Here is a 19,489-nt window from a genome sequence, read left to right on the forward strand (position 1 = left end):
GAGTCCCCACTGTGCGAACGGCCAGGGGCTGGATATGGAGGTCAGCAACTGGGGAGGTTGATGGGGAACCGCGGCAAATTGCTGGCATTTGATACAAGCGCGAGACAGATGATCTGCGTCCTTGTTCAGTGTTGGCCAGAAGTAACCCTGCCTGATTGTCTTGTAGGCGAGGGCTCTTCCTCCAGAGTGGTTTCCGCATATCCCCTCGTGGATTTCTCTCAGCACATCCTGACCTTCTTGGGGAGTGACACACCGCAAGTAAGGCAGGGAGAAACTTCTCTTGTAGAGCTGACCATCGATCATGCTGAACCGAGCCGACCTCGTTTTGATGAGACGTGCTTTATCCTTCTCCGGGGGGAGGATCCCGGAGACCAAGTAGCTGATGATCGGCGTCATCCAGTTCGGCTCGGCTTCGGTCTGCATAATCGCGGCCTCGGTTTCGGCGGTGCTAGGTCTGTCCAGGATTTCGACTGGAACATGCCTGGCGGATCCGGTGTCTGTGGCCGAAGCCAGGCGTGCCAAGGCGTCGGCCCTGCAGTTTTCTGCCCTCGGGATTTGGGATATTTTGTATTCGTGGAAGTTCCCAAGTAGCAGACGAGTCTTCTCGAGGTAAGCAGTCATGCTGGGCTCTCGAGTCTCATACTCTCCCAGAATCTGATTGACGATTAGCTGAGAGTCGCTGAAGATGTTTAGTTTGGCCGCGCCGAGCTCCTTTGCCAATCTGAGCCCGGCGATGAGTGCCTCATACTCTGCTTCATTGTTTGATGCTTGAAATCTGAAGCGAAGAGCATACTCCATCACAACTTGTTCTGGGGAGATCAGAACAAGCCCGGCTCCGCTTCCCATGGCGTTGGAAGATCCGTCCACATAGAGGGTCCAGGTGAGGGGATCAACCTGGCCGCGTTCGCCGATTGTGTTCGGATCGGCTGCTGTTGTCATAGCGTCGGTGCGTGGTGGATCCTCCGTCGAGGTGGTCGACTCACAGATGAAGTCCGACATGGCCTGACCTTTGATGGCCGTCCTGGGACGGTAGATGATGTCAAACTCGCCGAGCTCGATTGACCATTTGATGAGCCGACCCGAAGTCTCTGGTTTTGCCAGGATTTGTCTGAGCGGCTGGTCCGTCAAGACAACGATGGAATGAGCCTGGAAGTAGGGCCTTAATTTCCGAGCCGAGCTAACCAGGGCGAGAGCCATCTTCTCGAATTTTGGATACCTGGTCTCGGCATCGGCGAGGGCTCGGCTCGTATAGAAGACGGGGTGTTGTACACCGCCGACCTCTCTCACCAGAACCGAGCTGAGAGCCGAGTCAGAGACAGAGAGGTAGAGGAAAAGTTCTTCACCTTCCTCTGGTTTGGATAAGATGGGAGGTTCCCCCATGTGCCTTTTCAGATCTTGAAAGGCCTGCTCGCATTGGGGGGTCCATTCTATGCTCTTCCCTGCTCCCCTTAAGGCTTTGAAGAAAGGGAGGCACCGGTCAGTAGATTTTGAGATGAACCGGTTCAGGGCGGCAACTCTTCCAGTCAGACTCTGGATTTCCTTACGTGTCCTTGGGGACTTCATGTTGATCAAAGCCTGGATCTTCTCCGGATTGGCTTCAATCCCCCGTTGGCTGACCAGGTAGCCCAGGAACTTTCCTGACCGAACCCCAAAGACACATTTGGCTGGGTTCAGCCGCATCTGATACTCCTTCAGGACTCCGAACATGTCTGAGAGGTCCTTGACGTGATCGTCCGCCTTGATGCTCTTGACCAGCATGTCATCCACGTAAACCTCTACGGATTTGCCGATGGAAGATCTGAACATGTGGTTGACCAGCCTTTGATAGGTGGCTCCGGCGTTTTTGAGGCCGAAGGGCATGACCTTGTAGCAGTATATGCCGCGATCAGTTATGAAAGATGTGCCTTCCTGGTCGGACTTGTGCATCAGGATCTGGTTGTATCCAGAGTAGGCGTCCATGAAACTGAGGAGCTGATGTCCTGCTGTTGCATCGACGAGCTGATCTATTCTGGGCAAGGGAAAACTATCCTTGGGACAAGCCCTGTTCAGATCGGTGAAGTCCACGCACATCCTCCACTTCCCGTTGTTCTTTTTTACCATGACCACGTTGGCGAGCCAGTCGGGGTAGTTGACCTCCCGGATGAACCCGTTGTTTTGCAACTTGGTTACCTCTTCAGCCATGGCGGCGTACCGGACCGGATCGTATGACCTCCTCTTCTGACGGACCGGTTTGCATCCCGGGTCAGTGTTCAGCCTGTGGGTGATCACGTCAGACGATATGCCTGGCATGTCATCGTAAGACCAGGCGAACACTTCCGCGTTGGCACGGAGGAAGTCAATTATGGCGGAGCGCTGCTCGGGGCTGATCTGAGTCCCCACCCGGACGAGCCGATCCGGTGCCTCGTCAGAGATCGGCACTTCCTCCCAAGCCTCGGCGGGAAGGGGTCGAGAATCTGAGATCGGCTCGGAAGTGAAGTCGAATTTCTCCGCCCTCGGCCACCTGCCCGAATCGGCGATGGAGTCAAGCTCCTGCGAGTTCGGCAGCTGACCCTTCTGCTTGATTGAAGCGGCGTAGCACGACCGAGCCGAGCACTGGTCCCCCTGAATGACGATGCAGTCGTCGCCCACCGGACATTTGATGAGGAGGTTGGCGTAATGGACGATGCAGTCAAGGTCGACCAGAGCCGGTCTGCCCAGAATGATGTTGTAGGCTGACGGCCGCTTGACGACAATGAAGTACGTCATGCAGGTCTTCTTGATCGGCCCCTTCCCGAGCGAAAGGGGAAGGTAGATGTGTCCGAGGGGCTGAACCACTTCTCCTCCGAACCCGACCAAGGCAGGTGTATCGGTCTCCAGCTTATCCTCGCCGATGCCCATCTGCGCGAACGCAGAGTGGTAGAGGATGTTGACTGAGCTCCCTCCGTCGACGAAGGAGCGCGCGATGGTTGTCCCGGCCACCTCAGCCACTATGACGACCGGATCATAGTGGGGGAAGATGATCTCGTTTGCCTCGTTTGGCTCAAAGGTGACCGGTGCCCAGTCCTTCCGCTGTCTTTTGGAAGTGCTGGGCTGACCCGCCTGGATCGACAGGGACTCGTGTGCTTGAGCCGCCTGTCTGACATACTCCTTCTGGGATCGGTTCGAGTTCCCCACGAAGGTTGGTCCCCCCCCGATCGATCCGATGGCAGCATCCTGGACCTCGATGGTGTTGGTGGGCTTCTTCGGCGCGGCCTTGGGTACCCTAGGCCCACCGGCCAGGAATTGATTGATCTTACCCGCCCGGGCAAGAGTCTCAATCCCGTCGCGGAGGGCGTAGCAATCACCCGTGACGTGGCCGTGATTGGAATGGTATTTGCAGAAGACGCCCTCCTTGATTTTGTCTGGGGGTGGTCCCTTGATCTCCCTTGCGACTGGGAGTTGGTCCTTGACCTTGGAGTAGATTGTCTCCAGACCGGCGTTGAGGGGAGTGTACTCCGTGTACTGGACAAACTTGGGTCCCTTGCCCAGAAGTTGGCGTGGCTCCTCGGTCCTGGTCTTCTTGGATTGGACCTGGGGTTTGGGAGTTGCAACCTCTCCCTCCTTCCTCTTGGCCGAGGTCGGCCTGGGATTCAGGGCCTCCACCTGAGCATCCCACTCCTCAGCCCGCGCCCACTTAGTGGCTTCGGCAGAAAGCTCATCGTAAGTGGAGGGAGGATTCCTCATCAAGTGGGAACGGAGTCCCCCGGCGTGCAGGCCTTGCATGAGGGCATTCTTAGCTGACCTATCGTCGCAATCGTCGCACTTCGTATATTCGATGTTGAAGCGGATCAGATAGGCCTTGAGGCTCTCCCCCTCCTGCTGCTTGATGAGCGACATATCGTTCAAGTTGTAGAGTCGTTCGGATACAACCCGATATCTCGCCAGGAAGGCCCTCCGGAGGTCGGAGAAGGAGTCGATGGAGTTCGGTTGGAGGGTTCGGAACCAACCCCGAGCCGAGCCCTTCAAGGTCGAAGGGAAGATTCTGCACTTCGTGGCTTCAGATGCCTGGCGGGCCTCCATGGCGTATCTGAAGCTGTCAAGATGGTCGTAGGGATCCTTGGTCCCGTCATACTGATCCATCTTGGGGGGCTTGGTGTCGCGGGAGACCTCAGCATCCATGATTCTGCTGGTGTACGGGAGGGGAAGTTCCTCCCCGTGGTCGGCTCTACCGGTATACCCCCTGGAGACCTCGACATGTCCGAGCCGATCGTGGACGCTTCGGATCTGGTCCTGGACCAAAGTCCGAACAAGATTTTCCACATTGGGCGGGGTCGGCTCGGCCGCATTTTCCCCTGAGCACTCGGCCTGGTTGCCGAGTCTCTCACTCACCGGCTGACGAGTGAGCCTCTCGCTTGCCGGTTGTCGATCCGACATGACCATGGTGGACCCCAGTCGGTCGCTCACTGATCGCCTCCCCGAGTAAGTTCCTGATGGGGAAGGATCCTGACTGGGGATAGGGCCGAGTCTATTCCGAATCGGGCCCCTGGTTTCGGCCGAACCGGCAGGACTGTTGGCCCCCAACCTTGATTGGGCCGGGGGTCGTCGATTTGTATTCGGGTCGGCACGGTCTCCGCCCGAATTCCTGGGGGCACGTTTCCCGAAAGCCGCCTGTTTTTGCTGAAGAAGACGGTGGGCGTTCAGGCATTCGGCCTGTTCGGCCGGGGGCATGTCCTCGAAGCCCGGGAAGACGTGATCCGAGTCCTGCTGATCGGTCTGGTCGTTCGGCTCGGCAGGAGTGCTTTGCCGAGAAGGAGACGGCGAAAGGACCTCCTGCTCGGTTCGGGTCCGGCGTGATCGGAAGCCCGATCCCCCACTATTCTCAAGTTGAGCACGGTGGCGTGCAAGTTCCCCGGCCAGCTCGGCCTGTTTTGCGAGCAGCTCATTATTCTGCTTCAGGAGTGCATTCTCAGCGGCCAGATGTCGCTGACTCTCCTTAAGGAGTTTGTGAGCGGCTCGGATCTTGGAGGAACCTTTGGACTTTGGCGTCCTGGGGAGTTGTGCTCCCCTCGTTTTCTCAGGTGTCTCAGGCTGATGTTGTTCATCATTCTGAGACGCTCCTGAAGAAGAACTGGTGTCCCGAAATATGGTAGTCATGATGACTTGCGTGGAGGAAGAGCTTAGCGTTTGCGGTGATGAACACAACGGCTGAAGTCAGCTTCCCACAGACGGCGCCAATCTGTTGATGCAAATTTCCGTAAGAAAGTTACAACAACTTAGGGGTAGTGACCTGGCTGATCCGAAGTCCTGCTGGATGATGACGTGAGATCTTCCTGCAGACAAAAACAAGATCAAAGGAGATGGACCGGTGTGGTACCAGCCAAACACACTCCGATGATGAAATCAGTGGTGATGTTTGATGGTGGGTGAGGAAGAACAAAGGAAGAACTTGGGAGAATGGGAAGAACAAGGCAAATGTTCTGGGTTATTCTCAGCAAGTTGGGTAGGCTCTTTTGTTGATGGGAATGCAGGTGTTTTGCGTGTATATTGGTAGTTTTTTTCTCGATGCCTCATTTTGCACATATGACTTGGTATATATAAGCAAAGGAAACCTTAATGAGTAAGATACCTGCATGTGAATGAATGGTTGCCAGAGACCCACGCACCTGGTCAGACCTAGTTGCATGCTCAGCTGCTTGCTTCTTCAGCATTCAATGCTGCATTGAATGCTCCATTAAATGCAAGGTTGGAAGGTTCAGGTAGACTGCTCCAACATTCATGAATGCAGGCCTGATATTCTATCTGTCAGAAGAATGTGTCAGGTACATTTAGGTGTGGCGGCTCATCCTGGCGTGATCTTCCTGGGAATGGCGGCGGAGAGCCGAGCCGATCCGATACGAACACATGTTCCCATGCGAAGACACGAAGTCCATATGTGGTCGGATCGGACACGGGATTCCAGGCCGAGCCGGTCCATAGATTGGAGTCTTTCCGAGCCCTAACTGGTCGACGCCAGAACTCGGAAGGAAGCCATCTCTAGTGCCGAGCCGAGCCGAGCCGGGATGATCGTGGGAAGATGGACACTCGATCCCGTGGAAGATCATCGGTTCGGCTCGGACCGAACAGGGAGGGGCGGTGCGGAGATCCGGTCTGAGCTGGTAGAGGAAGTGCTGATCAGTAATGACGTGGAAGTCAAAGTTTGACCACTGAGAATCAACTCCGAGGTGGATGTTTGACCCGCCACGTGTCAAGCTGTGACTGGCTGTTCGGATCGATGTGGATTTTCCCACAAACAATATGGCCTGGAATTTGGCAAAAATGCTTAGTGCGGAACATCGTCCAAGTTGGATGCGTAATACATATATAAGTATGTGTTTGATTGGACTGATATTAGATCCTTTCTTCCTCTATATTCCAACCATAGATGAGAAAAACAAATGCCTTGAGATGGACAAAAACTTGAGCATTGCCGCTCTGATCATTTTGCGATCAATTTTGGATCTCCCTCACTTTATATATTTTTTCTTCCTTACTTTGATGAATATCTGGTTCGGCTTCAACTTCAAACCCGACCAGGAAGCAAAATTAGTGTCACACTGGCTACGGATTCGACGAAGAATGCCGAAAAAGGTATTCATTCCACACTCTGTATTCCTTTCCTCTTTTTTTTTGTTTATCATAATATTCCTTTCATTTTCATTCGTATGGCTGCACGTACACTAGCATCACTTCTGGATCCTTGCTCGATGAAAAAAATGATATTATTTTAAGGTTTAAAATTTTCAATAATTATTATAAATTTTCATTTATCAGCAGCAACCTTGAAGATACATTCTAGTATTAGAGGAATTTGTTTTTTTAACCTAGGAGATTCGAGTATATACATGCATCATAAACGTTTGAATTAAGCACTTACTAATGATTATAATGTTTTAATCAAGCATTTTCTTATTTTAAATTTAAAGCATCAAGATTATTAGTTCATCAGTTTCAACAATCACTTATACCACAAGAGGCTAGTAAACTCAGTGTTAGTAATAGTAGTGTTATTCAGCAAGTTTATGAGGCTACTCAGACAATCAATGAGGACACTCACAAGCAAATATTAGAAAAGCCTAATGAGCCAATTCCTAGTAAAGTACGAGCAAAAGTTACAGATAAGGATCCTTCATCAATTGGCGCCAGAATAAGGCAACTCTCTTTCCACCTTCAACAACAAATATTTAAAGAACTCTCGAAGCAGCAATAACTTTACAGTTAGAACTCCAAAAGAACATTATACCAGTCAATATCACTGATCCTAAACCTGGCATGAACATTATCACACAGATAATACCACCATGTTTTTGTATAAAATCTGGATCATGTAACTGCATTCATCCATATATCAGCATAGCAGTAGCTCGCATCAACATGCAAGACTATGAGCCCTGATATTTTAGCTATAAGCATAACGGGAAGCAAGAAGTAGTCAAAGTCACTCCCAAGTTACTAATTGATTTTTGCTATCTTATTCAATTATATGTTTCAAACAATGACCATCTCTAGCATTTCTCTCCCAAGTTCCAATACCTAGCATAGATACATTTGGAAAAATGAAATTATCTTTGCATCGATTTTCTCAGCATTCTACCAAAATGGTTTCTTGATCGAGTCCATAATCAAGCTTATCATGTAGCAGTTTTCAACAAGAGTAGATATTGTATTACTTTTGTAGCAGTATACAGGTGGACACCAACAATTGAGTATATCTAGAGGTTTAGAGGCAGACAAATTGCTGAATTCGAAAAATTTGATGACACACGTCTCAAGCTTACGCTTATCAAAGAAGAAGATAACATGAGCATCTACAGCAGAGAAAAAATTCTCAACAGTCCCTTTGGACCTATACTTCACATGAATACAGAGACACATGAGACTTTTGAGAAATTAACAGCACAACTAGAATAATAAATACAAGCAGAAGAGGACAACGAGCAATTTAATTTGGAATAATCTCGCGGTTGAAGAACTTCACAATATTAAAAATATGATGGAGACAAAACAATAATCTTCTGTCCTCTCAACTTTTAGTAATAGAGCATCTTCAACAACAGTTTCAGCAGCAACGACAGTTTCAACAATAATAGCAGAACCATGCAATAATAGCAGGCTACCCAACCACTTGTGGCAACATCACCCACCTACTTTAGCAACATCACATTTATTTCTAGAAAAACAAGTTAACCTACAAACAAAATTTGCAGTGTTTGACAAAGACAAAGCAATTAAACTAGCTGGACCAACTTAAATAGAATTTTACCCATTGGTCTTTTCACAAGACAATTGACCTAATTGTTAATAAAAAATGGGTCAAAGCCCTTATAAATAAAATGCCCTAATAAAAACGTGGTCATCAGGTTGCGTAATATGTATGACTTAATACATATACATATATATATCATACTAAGTCACATTTGGAATTTTTTTGTGTATTTAAGTTCCATTTGGTATCTAGAACTAAATGAATATATTAAATGACTAAATTTCTTGAGAGATAAATTTTAGCAGCAACGACATTTCAACAATAATAGCAGAACCATGCAATAATAGCAGGCTACCCAACCACTTTTGGCAACATCACCCACCTACTTTAGCAACATCACATTTATTTCTAGAAAAACAAGTTAACCTACAAACAAAATTTGCAGTGTTTGACAAAGACAAAGCAATTAAACTAGCTGGACCAACTTAAATAGAATTTTACCCATTGGTCTTTTCACAAGACAATTGACCTGATTGTTAATAAAAAATGGGTCAAAGCCCTTATAAATAAAATGCCCTAATGAAAACGTGGTCATCAGGTTGCGTAATATGTCTGACGTAATACATATATATATCATACTACGTCACATTTGAATTTTTTTTTTTTCTGTGTATTTAAGTTCCGTTTGGTATCTAGAAGACTAGAACTAAATGAATATGTTAAATGACTAAATTTGTTTAAAGAGAAATTCTACATTGAAAATAAGAGCCATTATCATGGCGAAAAAGAAAAAAAATGGGAGGCATTATATAGTTTATAAGTGTTTTGGGGTTATTTATGTCATTACCAATTAATTTTGAAATAAACACTTAAATTCCTTTACAATATCAAAACATAATATTATTATATTGAATATATGTGTAGTCAACGGGTATTTAGAGGAATAAGTTTTGTCGGTTGGTAATTTTGAAAAATTATTGTGTGTGATTGAAATACTATGTAACATGATAATTGACATAATATTATCAATCTACTTAAATTATAACACGTATATAATAATTAATTTTAAAAACTCAAAAAAAAAACTTTTAAAATCATATACATTTTATAATATAATTAAATTAATAACACTACATTATTATCGAACCACATAATATTATGATCAGATATAATAATTTTTTGATGAGTTATCACTTTGAGCCTAAATAGTCGATTACAAATGTTTTAAAAAAAAAAAAAACGTGCCAAAAACAATCCTTATTTTGTTGCACTTACTGTGTGGCCACTGGCCACAGATCGAGCATCGGTCACTACTGTAGAAGATATTTAGAAAAAAACTAGTGGACTACATCTTCGTCAAGCGTCAACCCGTCAACATCTTTAATTTATTGTAGAATATATTTTGGAAAAGCAAGTTATAAAAGTTGTGGCCGGCTTCGCCAGAGAGCTATGAGTGGACAAGTCTGCAAAGTGAACGACCCATATTATTCCAGTTTTAATCGGTTTCATCGAATGGAATTAATTGTTGCGAAATTGTTAGCCAAATACACCCCCTGCCACCTCTCTTAATTTGTCAAGTAAGTTAATATATTTCTGTATATAAATTTAGTAAACTAAATTGGTATATGCATCTCCAGTTGCATGAGTTCATTTGCTGTTTATTTAATTGGTAATATATATGTGCGTGTTGACCGTTGTGTGATTTTTTTTGTGTTCAGAGAAGGTTTCCACTCCATACTTTGTATTCCTTTGGTTTTCATTTGCAATGGCTGCACGTACACTTGCATGTCACTTTTGGATCTTGCTAGATGAACAAAATGATATTATTTTAAGGTTTAAAACTTTCACTAATCCTCAGAAATTTCCATTTTTCAGGAGCAACATTCAAGATACATTCAAGATACATTCTAGAACTCGAGGAATTCTTTTTCTTTTTGGGCTGGAAACTGGAAGAATTTCGTTGGCTCTACACATTAATATATTAAGCCATCGCGTTCATTATAGATTGCTAGGTGTAAGTTATGGATCAAAAATCAGACATTGAAAGGTTAGTTTTTGTGGGAAAGGATCAGTGACATTTTATTTTTAACACAAGTTTTTAATGGTGCCCACTCTATATAGGATTTCAACGATTTGAATAGTTTATTTTTTACGTCTCCATTAAATGATTATTTTTTCAAAAAATTAGATAAATCGGAAATCATTTACTTACAAAGATTAAATTGTTACAAAAATAAATGTTTGAAATATTGACCATTTAATTTTTGTAGGTAAGTAGCTTTTAATTTACTTAATTTTTTACAAAAATAATCTTTTAATAGAGACTTAAAAAATAGACGGTTTAGATCGTAAAATCCAATATAGAGTGGCCTATTGAAAAATTGTATCAAAAATTGTGTCAAAAAAAGAATGTCAAGAATCCGTCCCTAGTTTCTTTACTATACATCAATTTTTTTTTTCTTTTTTCATTTTAGGATTTTGAGTATACAGCTCAAATTAATTATTTATCACATGTTTTTATTTTTATTTTTTGGTCGAAACACATGTGTTCTAATTGGGCACCCTTAATTACAAAACTTTAGTACTGGCCGAAATTGGATATAAAAGTAAATGATCTATATTTCCTATCACTTTCATTAATAATAGGAGTGTGATAAAGAACTACAGATATTGTTAATATATAGGGTCATTTACACTTTATACCTCTTAAATATAGGTCATTTTTCACTTTGGTATCCGAAATTCAAAATGTTTCAATGTGAAATTTAAAGTTTATAAAAATTGCAATGTGTCCATTCCGTTAATTTTTTTGTTAATTTTAACTATATATAGTATGTGTGAGATTCATTTACACTAATGAGGATAGTATATTTGCACGATGTGAAAAAAAAAAAACAAATTAAAAAAGCAAGTTAAAATTTTATAGGTTAAAAAAATAAATTAAAAATTTGAAAAAACAAAAAACTGAGAACAAAAGAGATGAGAGAGGAGGGAGAGGTATGAATGAACGAGATAATTTTTTATATTTAGTTTTAATGTAATCTTTTAATTTTTTTAATGTATAATAATTTAACTGCCTTTTTCATAATTTATTTTTTGTTTATTTGGTTTATTTTATTTGTCCACGTGGTGTAAATTTATTATTTACATTAGTGTAAATGAATCTCACATATGTTATATGCAGTCAAAATAAACAGAAAAGTTAAGGAAAAGGGCACAAACATTGCAATTTTCACAAACTTTAAGTTTCACATTGAAACGTTTTGAACATAGAGTACCAAAGTGAAAAACGACATATACTTTAGGAGTGCAAAGTGTAATTCATCCTAATATATATATATATAGCATAACAGTAAATATTTGTACTGCTTCTACAAGCAATATGTAGTCTATTGTCGCATCCTGAGACTCTCTTGTTTGGGAGTGCTTTTGTAAAAAGTGCTTTTACTCAGTAGTGCTTTTATTAAAACTGTTTTTGTTAAAAAGACATAAATTTTTGTTTGTCGAACACAACTAAAAGAGTTTTTGACTATTTGAATGTGCTTTTAAGACTTTTAATAGCATTGCCAAACAAGTTTGTGACTTAATCCTTTTAAACTTTAGGAGCCCAATATCAGATAAATCAGTTGCCTTTATCAGCGATACTTCCACAGTAGATGGCGATTCAGACCCTACTGGGCGGCAACGTTCGAAGGAAAAAAGAGATATTTTCTCGATTCAGTGGTTCTATATTATATTTATAAGTGTCAATTTGATTGGACTGATATTAGATCCTTTATTCCTTTATATTCCAACCATAGATGAGAAAAACAAATGCCTTGAGATGGACAAAAACTTGAGCATTGCCGCTCTGATCATTTTGCGGTCAATCTATGATCTCCCTTCCTTTATCAGTTTTTGCTTGCTTACTTTTGAGAATATCTGGGATGGCTTCAAGTATGACTTCAAACCCGATCAGGAAGCAAAATCATTGTCACTTCGGCTACAGAGACGAGGAATCCCAAAAACGGCAATCCCGTTTTTCAGACCAGTGAGTACGGTAATTGCTTTTGCAAAGGTAGCAGTTGCAGCGGTCTTTAATTTGTTCCAACTGATCTGGCTTCTCTCTATTTTTCCCACTTCACCAGTAAGTGAAATCTTTTTTCCCTATTTTTTGAACCCGTTTTTCGCCACATCTTTTTCAAACATATCCAATTGTACAAGAGCATTTTCCCTTCTTTTCATATATATATATATATATATATATTTTTTTTTTCAATTCGAGGATAATTTAGGAAAAAAAAAAGTTAGATTTGGGGAAAGATTCTTTAATGCTAAAGTTGAAATTTTTCTTATATCTTTTTTTTATTTGGATCTCTAGTATAAAATTTGATCATTGGAGGTTTGAGGAGAGTTTGTGGAGCTCCATCCATTAACTTGATTTTAGGAAAGTTTGAAGAAAATTTCAAATTTAAGGAGATTTTACAGAATAGTTAAAGCTCTGTTTTATAATATTTTTCCCCAAATTTAAATTTATGGGAAAATTTAGGAAAGAATCAGAGATGTTCTAATATACTATTTTTTCTCATCACACACATCATCATCACATATGCCATCAACAATAATGCCTACAATCAGACCAAAAAAAAAAAAAAAACAAACAATAATGCCTACAATAACTAACCCATTTCCATTGCCATATGTGTAGGTGGCAATAATTGTGTTCTTCTTCAGAAGGAGAAGTTATGGAAGTTCGATTGTGAACTCCTTTCTTTTTTTTCAATATCTGTCAAGGCTTATGGTGTTGGTGTTTGCAGTCGATAAGATCTATACAAACTGCAGCAAATGGATTAAAGGTTCATTCAATTTAGTCCTATACATATATTCAAGTCATGTAAGTTTCATCTTTGTTGTCATAATTTTATTTCTATTTTTTATTTTTTTATGTTCATAAGAAAAGATGTTGACTCTAAAATATGTTTCTTTAGTCTTACCGGACATTTAATTTTACAATAATCTAATGAGGAACCTTGCAAACTATTTCCACCGTACTACGAAACTTTAGCGTGTACATAGGTGTACACATAGCAATGCATATCTAGGTTCGCCAATCTAATAAAACTAAGAATCAATGTTGGTCTTATGTTCCATTTTTTTTTTTTCAAAACAATTAACAATAATAGTACTCGATGACATGACTTTAGTGTTTTAATAGAAAACTTTTCACATTATATCTTATAATTAGACGAAAATATTGTAATTAAAAAGGTTAAAACATAAAATCATAGAAAATTTTAGTGAATGGTCAAGTGTTTGAACAATGTTATGAACACTTGATTTAAAAAGATTATTTTTAATTGTTTGACTTTAATCTAAAATTTCACTATCAACATCTCCCCACCATTACAAACAAGGTGTCAATTTCTGTTTACCATAAACTAAGTAAGAACTTTTTAATGGGCGGGCACTAGCTTAGAGTTAATGTAGGGTTCACTCTTATAGGAGATTAGGGGTTGATCAGGTTTTCTATTGAGTTTTAAGTAAATCTTAAACCCAAAGTAAGACTTAAACAATAAATTTGCATTCTTAAGTAATAAATTATGTCAAGACCATAATAAGTTAATAACTAACTTAAAAAAAAATTACAACCATGTTTGAACAACTAGGGGACGTACTCGTGTGCTTTTGAAGAAATATGTATAATATAATGTTCTCTTTCCATACAATTTAGCAGCTTTAAAATGTTACATATGTTGTTAGATTATAAATCTGAATTGTTAATTGTTAGATTAGCAGCATTAAAATGTTACATATAGGCTAAATTACATTTTTTTGGTTAATGTAATTTGACCTGATTTCTGCTTTAGTCCCTTCCAGTTTAAAAAGTTGCATGAAAAAATTGCAGCACCATCACAAAATAAAGTAGACCCATGACCGTATATTTTATTATTTAAGACTTTATTTTTCCTATGTGGGATACTATTCTTAACATTGTAATCGTACGCTTGTGGTTTAACTTGTAATTAAGGACAAAAATTCAACTCGATCCATTAATGTTCAGAAAGTGTTCAAAAAGTTAGGTTGGATATTACACTTAGAGTGTTTTTTTTTTTTTTTTTACCCACCTAAACTATTGTCTTGACCTCCCTTTAAAGAAATTCTTCAAAACTTCCCATTATACCTTTAAATGAAGTACAATAAAATAATATGAGAATAAGAAAAAAAAAAATTAAAACCCACCACCACGACCCAACACCATATGTTTAGGGTTGAGGCGGTGGGTTTCAATATGTTTTTCTTTAATTCTTATATTATTTTATTACATTTCATTTAAGTGTATAAATGAAAACTTTTTTAGAAATTATTTTAAGAGGGGTCGGGTTAAGACATCAATTTAGGTGGGTCAAAATAGAACTACTTCGGCCATGTAGTTTGTCTTGATTTCCATTCAAGTTCATTGCACTTATGGCCATGCCAACACTCCATCAAAAAATTAGACGAAGTTGAATTTTTGTCCTTAATTGCAAACTAAACCATACAATATATAGGGGTACAACTGCAACTTCTTAAGCTACATAGACTTAGTGGAATCATGTCAAACTACAAGGATCGAAAATATAAGGACCGTATACATTATAAATATAAAAGATGTCCCACATACACTTTAAGAAAAATGTGATAATTTATTTTTGTTGCTTTCGTTACAATTTTGCATTAACTGATTTATTGAATTTTAGGTACTTGGAGCCTTTTGGTATTTTTTTTCTATTCAACGGGAGATATTATGTTGGCATCAGGCTTGTAAAAATACTCCGGGATGCACAGCTACTTATTATTGTGATGATACTAGTACTCCAACAAATATTAAGATCCTAAATGACTTATGTCCTATAAATCCAGGAAATGCCACATTATTTGATTTTGGAATATTTCTTGATGCCTTTCAATCTGGTATCATAGGACAAAAAAGCTTTTCAACAAAGCTTTTCTACTGTTTATGGTGGGGCCTCAGAAATATAAGGTTTGCGTACATGGAAGTTTGTTGAACTTTATATTAACAGTTCACATATTTTCTTAAAAAAGTTTCATCTTCCACTGTTTCAAAATTTATCTCTTATTTAAATAATTTTGATAAAGAAGTTTTTTTTTTTTTTTTAATACTAAGAAACACCTCATATTAGTAATTTTTTTACCAAATTATTACTAGTAATTTTGGTATCATATACTAATTACTTGATCAATACTTGCAGCAATTTTGGCACGAATCTCGAAACAAGTAGCTACATCTGGGAAAATTGCTTTGCAATTCTCATTTCTATTGTTGGCTTGCTACTATTTTTATATTTCATTGGAAACGTGCAGGTAAGTTGATGATGAATCTCTCTGTATGAATTGAATTGTGTTCACCAATAATTTCAGGCTTCAAATTAACACAGTGATGGGTGCACAGATTTTTAGATTAAAATAACACATCATGTACTTGCTAATGCGTTAATTATATTTTGAGTGGAAAGTTAAATTTAGAACATTTTTCAATAAGGTAAAGATAAATTACTATATTGATCAATAGCGAGTTGGTTAATTTAATTATACTTATATATACAAAAATACAAATTAACTTTTGACGATTTTCTACACAAAACTCATCTATCATTTTGCATTAGAGCCTGAAGTTTAATCATGCATTCTTGGAAGGGAAATTTTTTGAAAAATGACATAAACTTTGACCCATGTGTCAATTCAAGATGTGCATTATGGGTTGTATTAGTGTACTAGCCCCCTTAACTTTAATTTTGAAGCCAATTTTTCATTTTTGTTAGTTTAGTTGCATTTTCCGTCCCCAAAACAATTATGTGCATGAAGTAGTTTGACTTATATGGACCTATATTACTAGTCATGACGAATTTACCTATAAAAAAGTGATCACGTGCAACCAAGTTGACAAAAGTGGTATGTACGTTGGCATCGAAAATAAAGTTGAGGACGTAGATTAGTACAACTCATAATTCATGTCTTGAATTGAACATTTTCCCTTCTTTGAATGGTTAGAATATGCAACGATATTAATTTGGTCTAGTAGGATGAGGATATATTTTAAAAATATTTTTGAAGTTTTGTCTCTACTATATGTTCAATAATGTTGTTTCATAAAAAAAAATTACATATTATTTATCCTTTGTAATGAATTATTATATACCTTTTCTATTATATACTGTTTATGTTTAATCTACGGCCAATCAACAACGTATTTGTTTTTTATCATCATATTGATTGATATGGTCTTTTTCATTATATGAGTAGTGATTTTAGAGGGTTTAGCCATTCTCTGGTTTGGATTTATATATTGTGCGGTCAATATATAATTAATCAGATGGATTTGGATTAGAGACATAAATTATATTGTGCGGTCAATATATAATGTGCGGTCAATACTACGATATATGCGCACACCTTGTAGGATTTGATGATGAACTAATTAATTAAGCTTTCTTATTATTGTGAAACAGACATATATGCAGTTGCATGTAACAAAATCGGAAGAGAATAAAGAGTTACATTCCAAGCTTAATGAGTTACAATCCATGATTGAGAAGAAGAAGGAGCTTAAAAAGTTACAATCCGAGCGTAATGAGTTACAATCCATGATTGAGAAGAAGAAGCCAATGATAGAATCGTGGGTGGACAGACATCATGTCCCAAATTTTATACGTTTCGAATTATTGAGGAAACAATGCGGAAAGAAATTAAAAGAATGCATAGACGTTGATGTGGATGTGAAGGGTCAACTCTCTATTCTTTCGCCAGATGAAAAAAAAGAAACTGTAGTCCATCTTTGCTGGAATATATTAAAAAAGGTATGTTTCTCAACTTCATCAATAAATTTTTTACTAACAAATTACTGATGGTTCGTAAGTCAAATTGTTAATAAATTAACATGAGCATGAGTGGCGTGTGAAATTTTTTAATGAACCTAGTTAGTAATATCTATGATGAATTTTCTTACTTCTTAATTAACCAATGCATGTCAACTATATATTATTATAGGTACCCATGTTACAAACCATGGACGAGCAAGTGCTGGAAAATATCTGCGAGTACCTCGAGCCAGTGATCTACACCGAGAATAGCTATGTTTTTCGAGAGGGAAACCCACTTGGCTTGATGCTATTCATTATAGATGGCACTATATGGAGCTACAAGACTAATGGTGATAATGCTGCAAAAACAGAATCGGGTTCTTCATCAAATATGCCTATCAAGTGGCTTAAAAAAGGTGATTATTATGGAGAAAAACTTTTGAGTTATTATAGTACACCCAATTGCTCTTTTTCCGAGCTTCCTATCTCGATGGAAGATGTCCAATGTCATACAAAAGTTGAAGCCTTTGTTCTCAAAGCTGAGGACTTGAGATGCATCGTCAACCAACCTTGGTGGGATTTAAGCAAACATAGCAATTCTCAGCAATTGAAGGAGTCGGGACCTCCCTGCGACACGAGTGGTCAAATACAAGATGAGATTTGAGAAGAAAAACTATGAATGAGGTCCAAGATGAATTTCCTCTGTACGAAAGTAATTAGAGGTACTGTAGTTTAAGCCCAAGATGAATTTATATATATATGTTCTCTTCTCTCATTATCGTGGATTGATATTTACGTTTCTAGACAAAATTATAAATGATGATTAATATATATCCAATTATATATATATATATGCTTAATGAGAGGTTAAATTGCATGTTTAGTCCTGGCTAATCAGATAAGTTTTTAATGTTGTCCCTGTATAGGAATCACACGTGAATGGGCAATCTCTAGCTTTTTTTATTAATTTTTGTTGTATTGAATGAATGGTGATTTTTTTTTTTGGCCGGTGAATGAATGGTGATTAAACAATTTAAACTAACCTAAAAGGGCGTGAATTCCCATTTCACGTGTGACCTTTGTACGTTATCTATACAAAAAAATTAATGCAAATGAGCGATTGTTCTGATGTTAATAAAGGAAAAATTTGGAAAAACTATTAAAAAGTGAAGCCTTTTAGGATTCACTACTAAAAACTTTCAAAATACTCAAAGTATACATCAAACCAACAACATACAAGAGCACATGGGGCTGCACTTCACTTGCTACAGAGCAACAAACTAGTCAAACTAGTCAACAGTAGCTGTGACTGATTGACAGCCACTTTCAACAAAAAGCCAAGTCCCACACTCCATAATGCATATAATGCAAAAGCAAATGATGTAGTCTCTTGTAACGTAGCATGTTTTAGTGTCTATAAATAGAGAAGCTTTCACCAATGTAAAGCACGGAAATCTTGAGAAGCAAAAATCTCTTGTGCTTACTGCCCTTCTCTCTTTCTTTCTCACTTGTAAACATTTTTTCTGTACAATCAAGCTTTCAGTAATAATAAGCTAGTAAGTTTTCATCAGCTTCTTTATCTGTTTCTCTTAGTTTAACTTCAACTCCAAAACATGGAAACACTATCATAGCATATTATTATCTTGATAAACACGATCCTTGTATTTCTTTACTTTGGTCATCGTCTCTCTGTTACGTTAAATCTGGTACTGTAAGAAAGGTACATGTGTCTGCGAGTCCCTGAGTTTTGGCCACCATTATAGCCTGAAGTGCTGCGTGCGGTGTTCCATACATGCTATACCATACTCTACACAGTGTTCAGACGCAACAGTTCCAAAGACGCGATCGCCATAGTTAAATTGGTATTAGAGCCTTGTTTATCACTATAATAATATTGTTTGATAGTAAAGTATCTTGAGGGTTGAAGTTATCATTACATATTGAGAAATTTATTGTGTTATTTGCATGATTGCATGATATTAACTTGAGAAGTTATTATGTTATTTATATGATTTATTTTGCTATTCACATGCCAAATTATACTATTATTGGAATAAAGAATAGATTAGAAGTTATAAAACGTACTATTAAATTTCATAAATCTAGAATATTACTTCTTAGTTTGTCATTTTCATAACAAAGAATATAAGCATATCTTACATAGTAAAGATTAACATATAGAAAAGAGTATAGTTGATTTACGAGAAAAATTTTCAAAAATGACATATTTTGGGGTCAATCCTAGTTTAGAACACACGTTTGGGTTTGTGTTAGTGTAGGACACATATTTAGAATTTGTGTTATTATGGGACAATTCGTCAACTCTGTTACATTTTCTGTTAAAAATAGATCATGTGCGTGGCACATGACCAATTTTTAGGGGGCAAATTTGACAATTCACCTATATATTTAAAAAATATATATATATATATCACCTTCTTCTTGACCAAGT

At 39.0% G+C, this 19,489-nt stretch overlaps 1 protein-coding gene across 1 annotated transcript; it reads left to right on the forward strand.

Annotated features, from left to right (window-relative positions):
* Positions 1 to 9,638: 9,638 nt before the first annotated feature.
* On the forward strand, positions 9,639 to 17,882 carry LOC147280073 (cyclic nucleotide-gated ion channel 1-like). Its single transcript, XM_086249628.1, has 8 exons — positions 9,639 to 9,777; positions 10,076 to 10,247; positions 11,804 to 12,326; positions 12,888 to 13,073; positions 14,917 to 15,200; positions 15,430 to 15,541; positions 16,687 to 17,034; positions 17,225 to 17,882. Exons 2-8 carry the CDS (start codon positions 10,222 to 10,224, stop codon positions 17,699 to 17,701), a joined length of 1,956 nt encoding a protein of 651 aa, XP_086105754.1. The 5' UTR covers positions 9,639 to 9,777; positions 10,076 to 10,221; the 3' UTR covers positions 17,702 to 17,882.
* The last annotated feature ends 1,607 nt before the right edge of the window (positions 17,883 to 19,489 follow it).

This window comes from Dryas octopetala, chromosome 7 (genome assembly GCF_963921425.1).
Source record: "Dryas octopetala chromosome 7, drDryOcto1.1, whole genome shotgun sequence".
Classification (NCBI taxonomy): Eukaryota; Viridiplantae; Streptophyta; class Magnoliopsida; order Rosales; family Rosaceae; genus Dryas; species Dryas octopetala.

What these genes read in the sequence shown, in the direction of transcription:
- LOC147280073 (XM_086249628.1), top strand. Translation starts at nt 10,222, where the DNA reads ATGGATCAAAAATCAGACATTGAAAG. An exon ending in ATTTCATTGGAAACGTGCAG is followed by an intron (nt 15,542 to 16,686) that starts GTAAGTTGATGA and finishes ATTGTGAAACAG; the next exon opens with ACATATATGCAGTTGCATGT. An exon ending in GCTGGAATATATTAAAAAAG is followed by an intron (nt 17,035 to 17,224) that starts GTATGTTTCTCA and finishes ATATTATTATAG; the next exon opens with GTACCCATGTTACAAACCAT.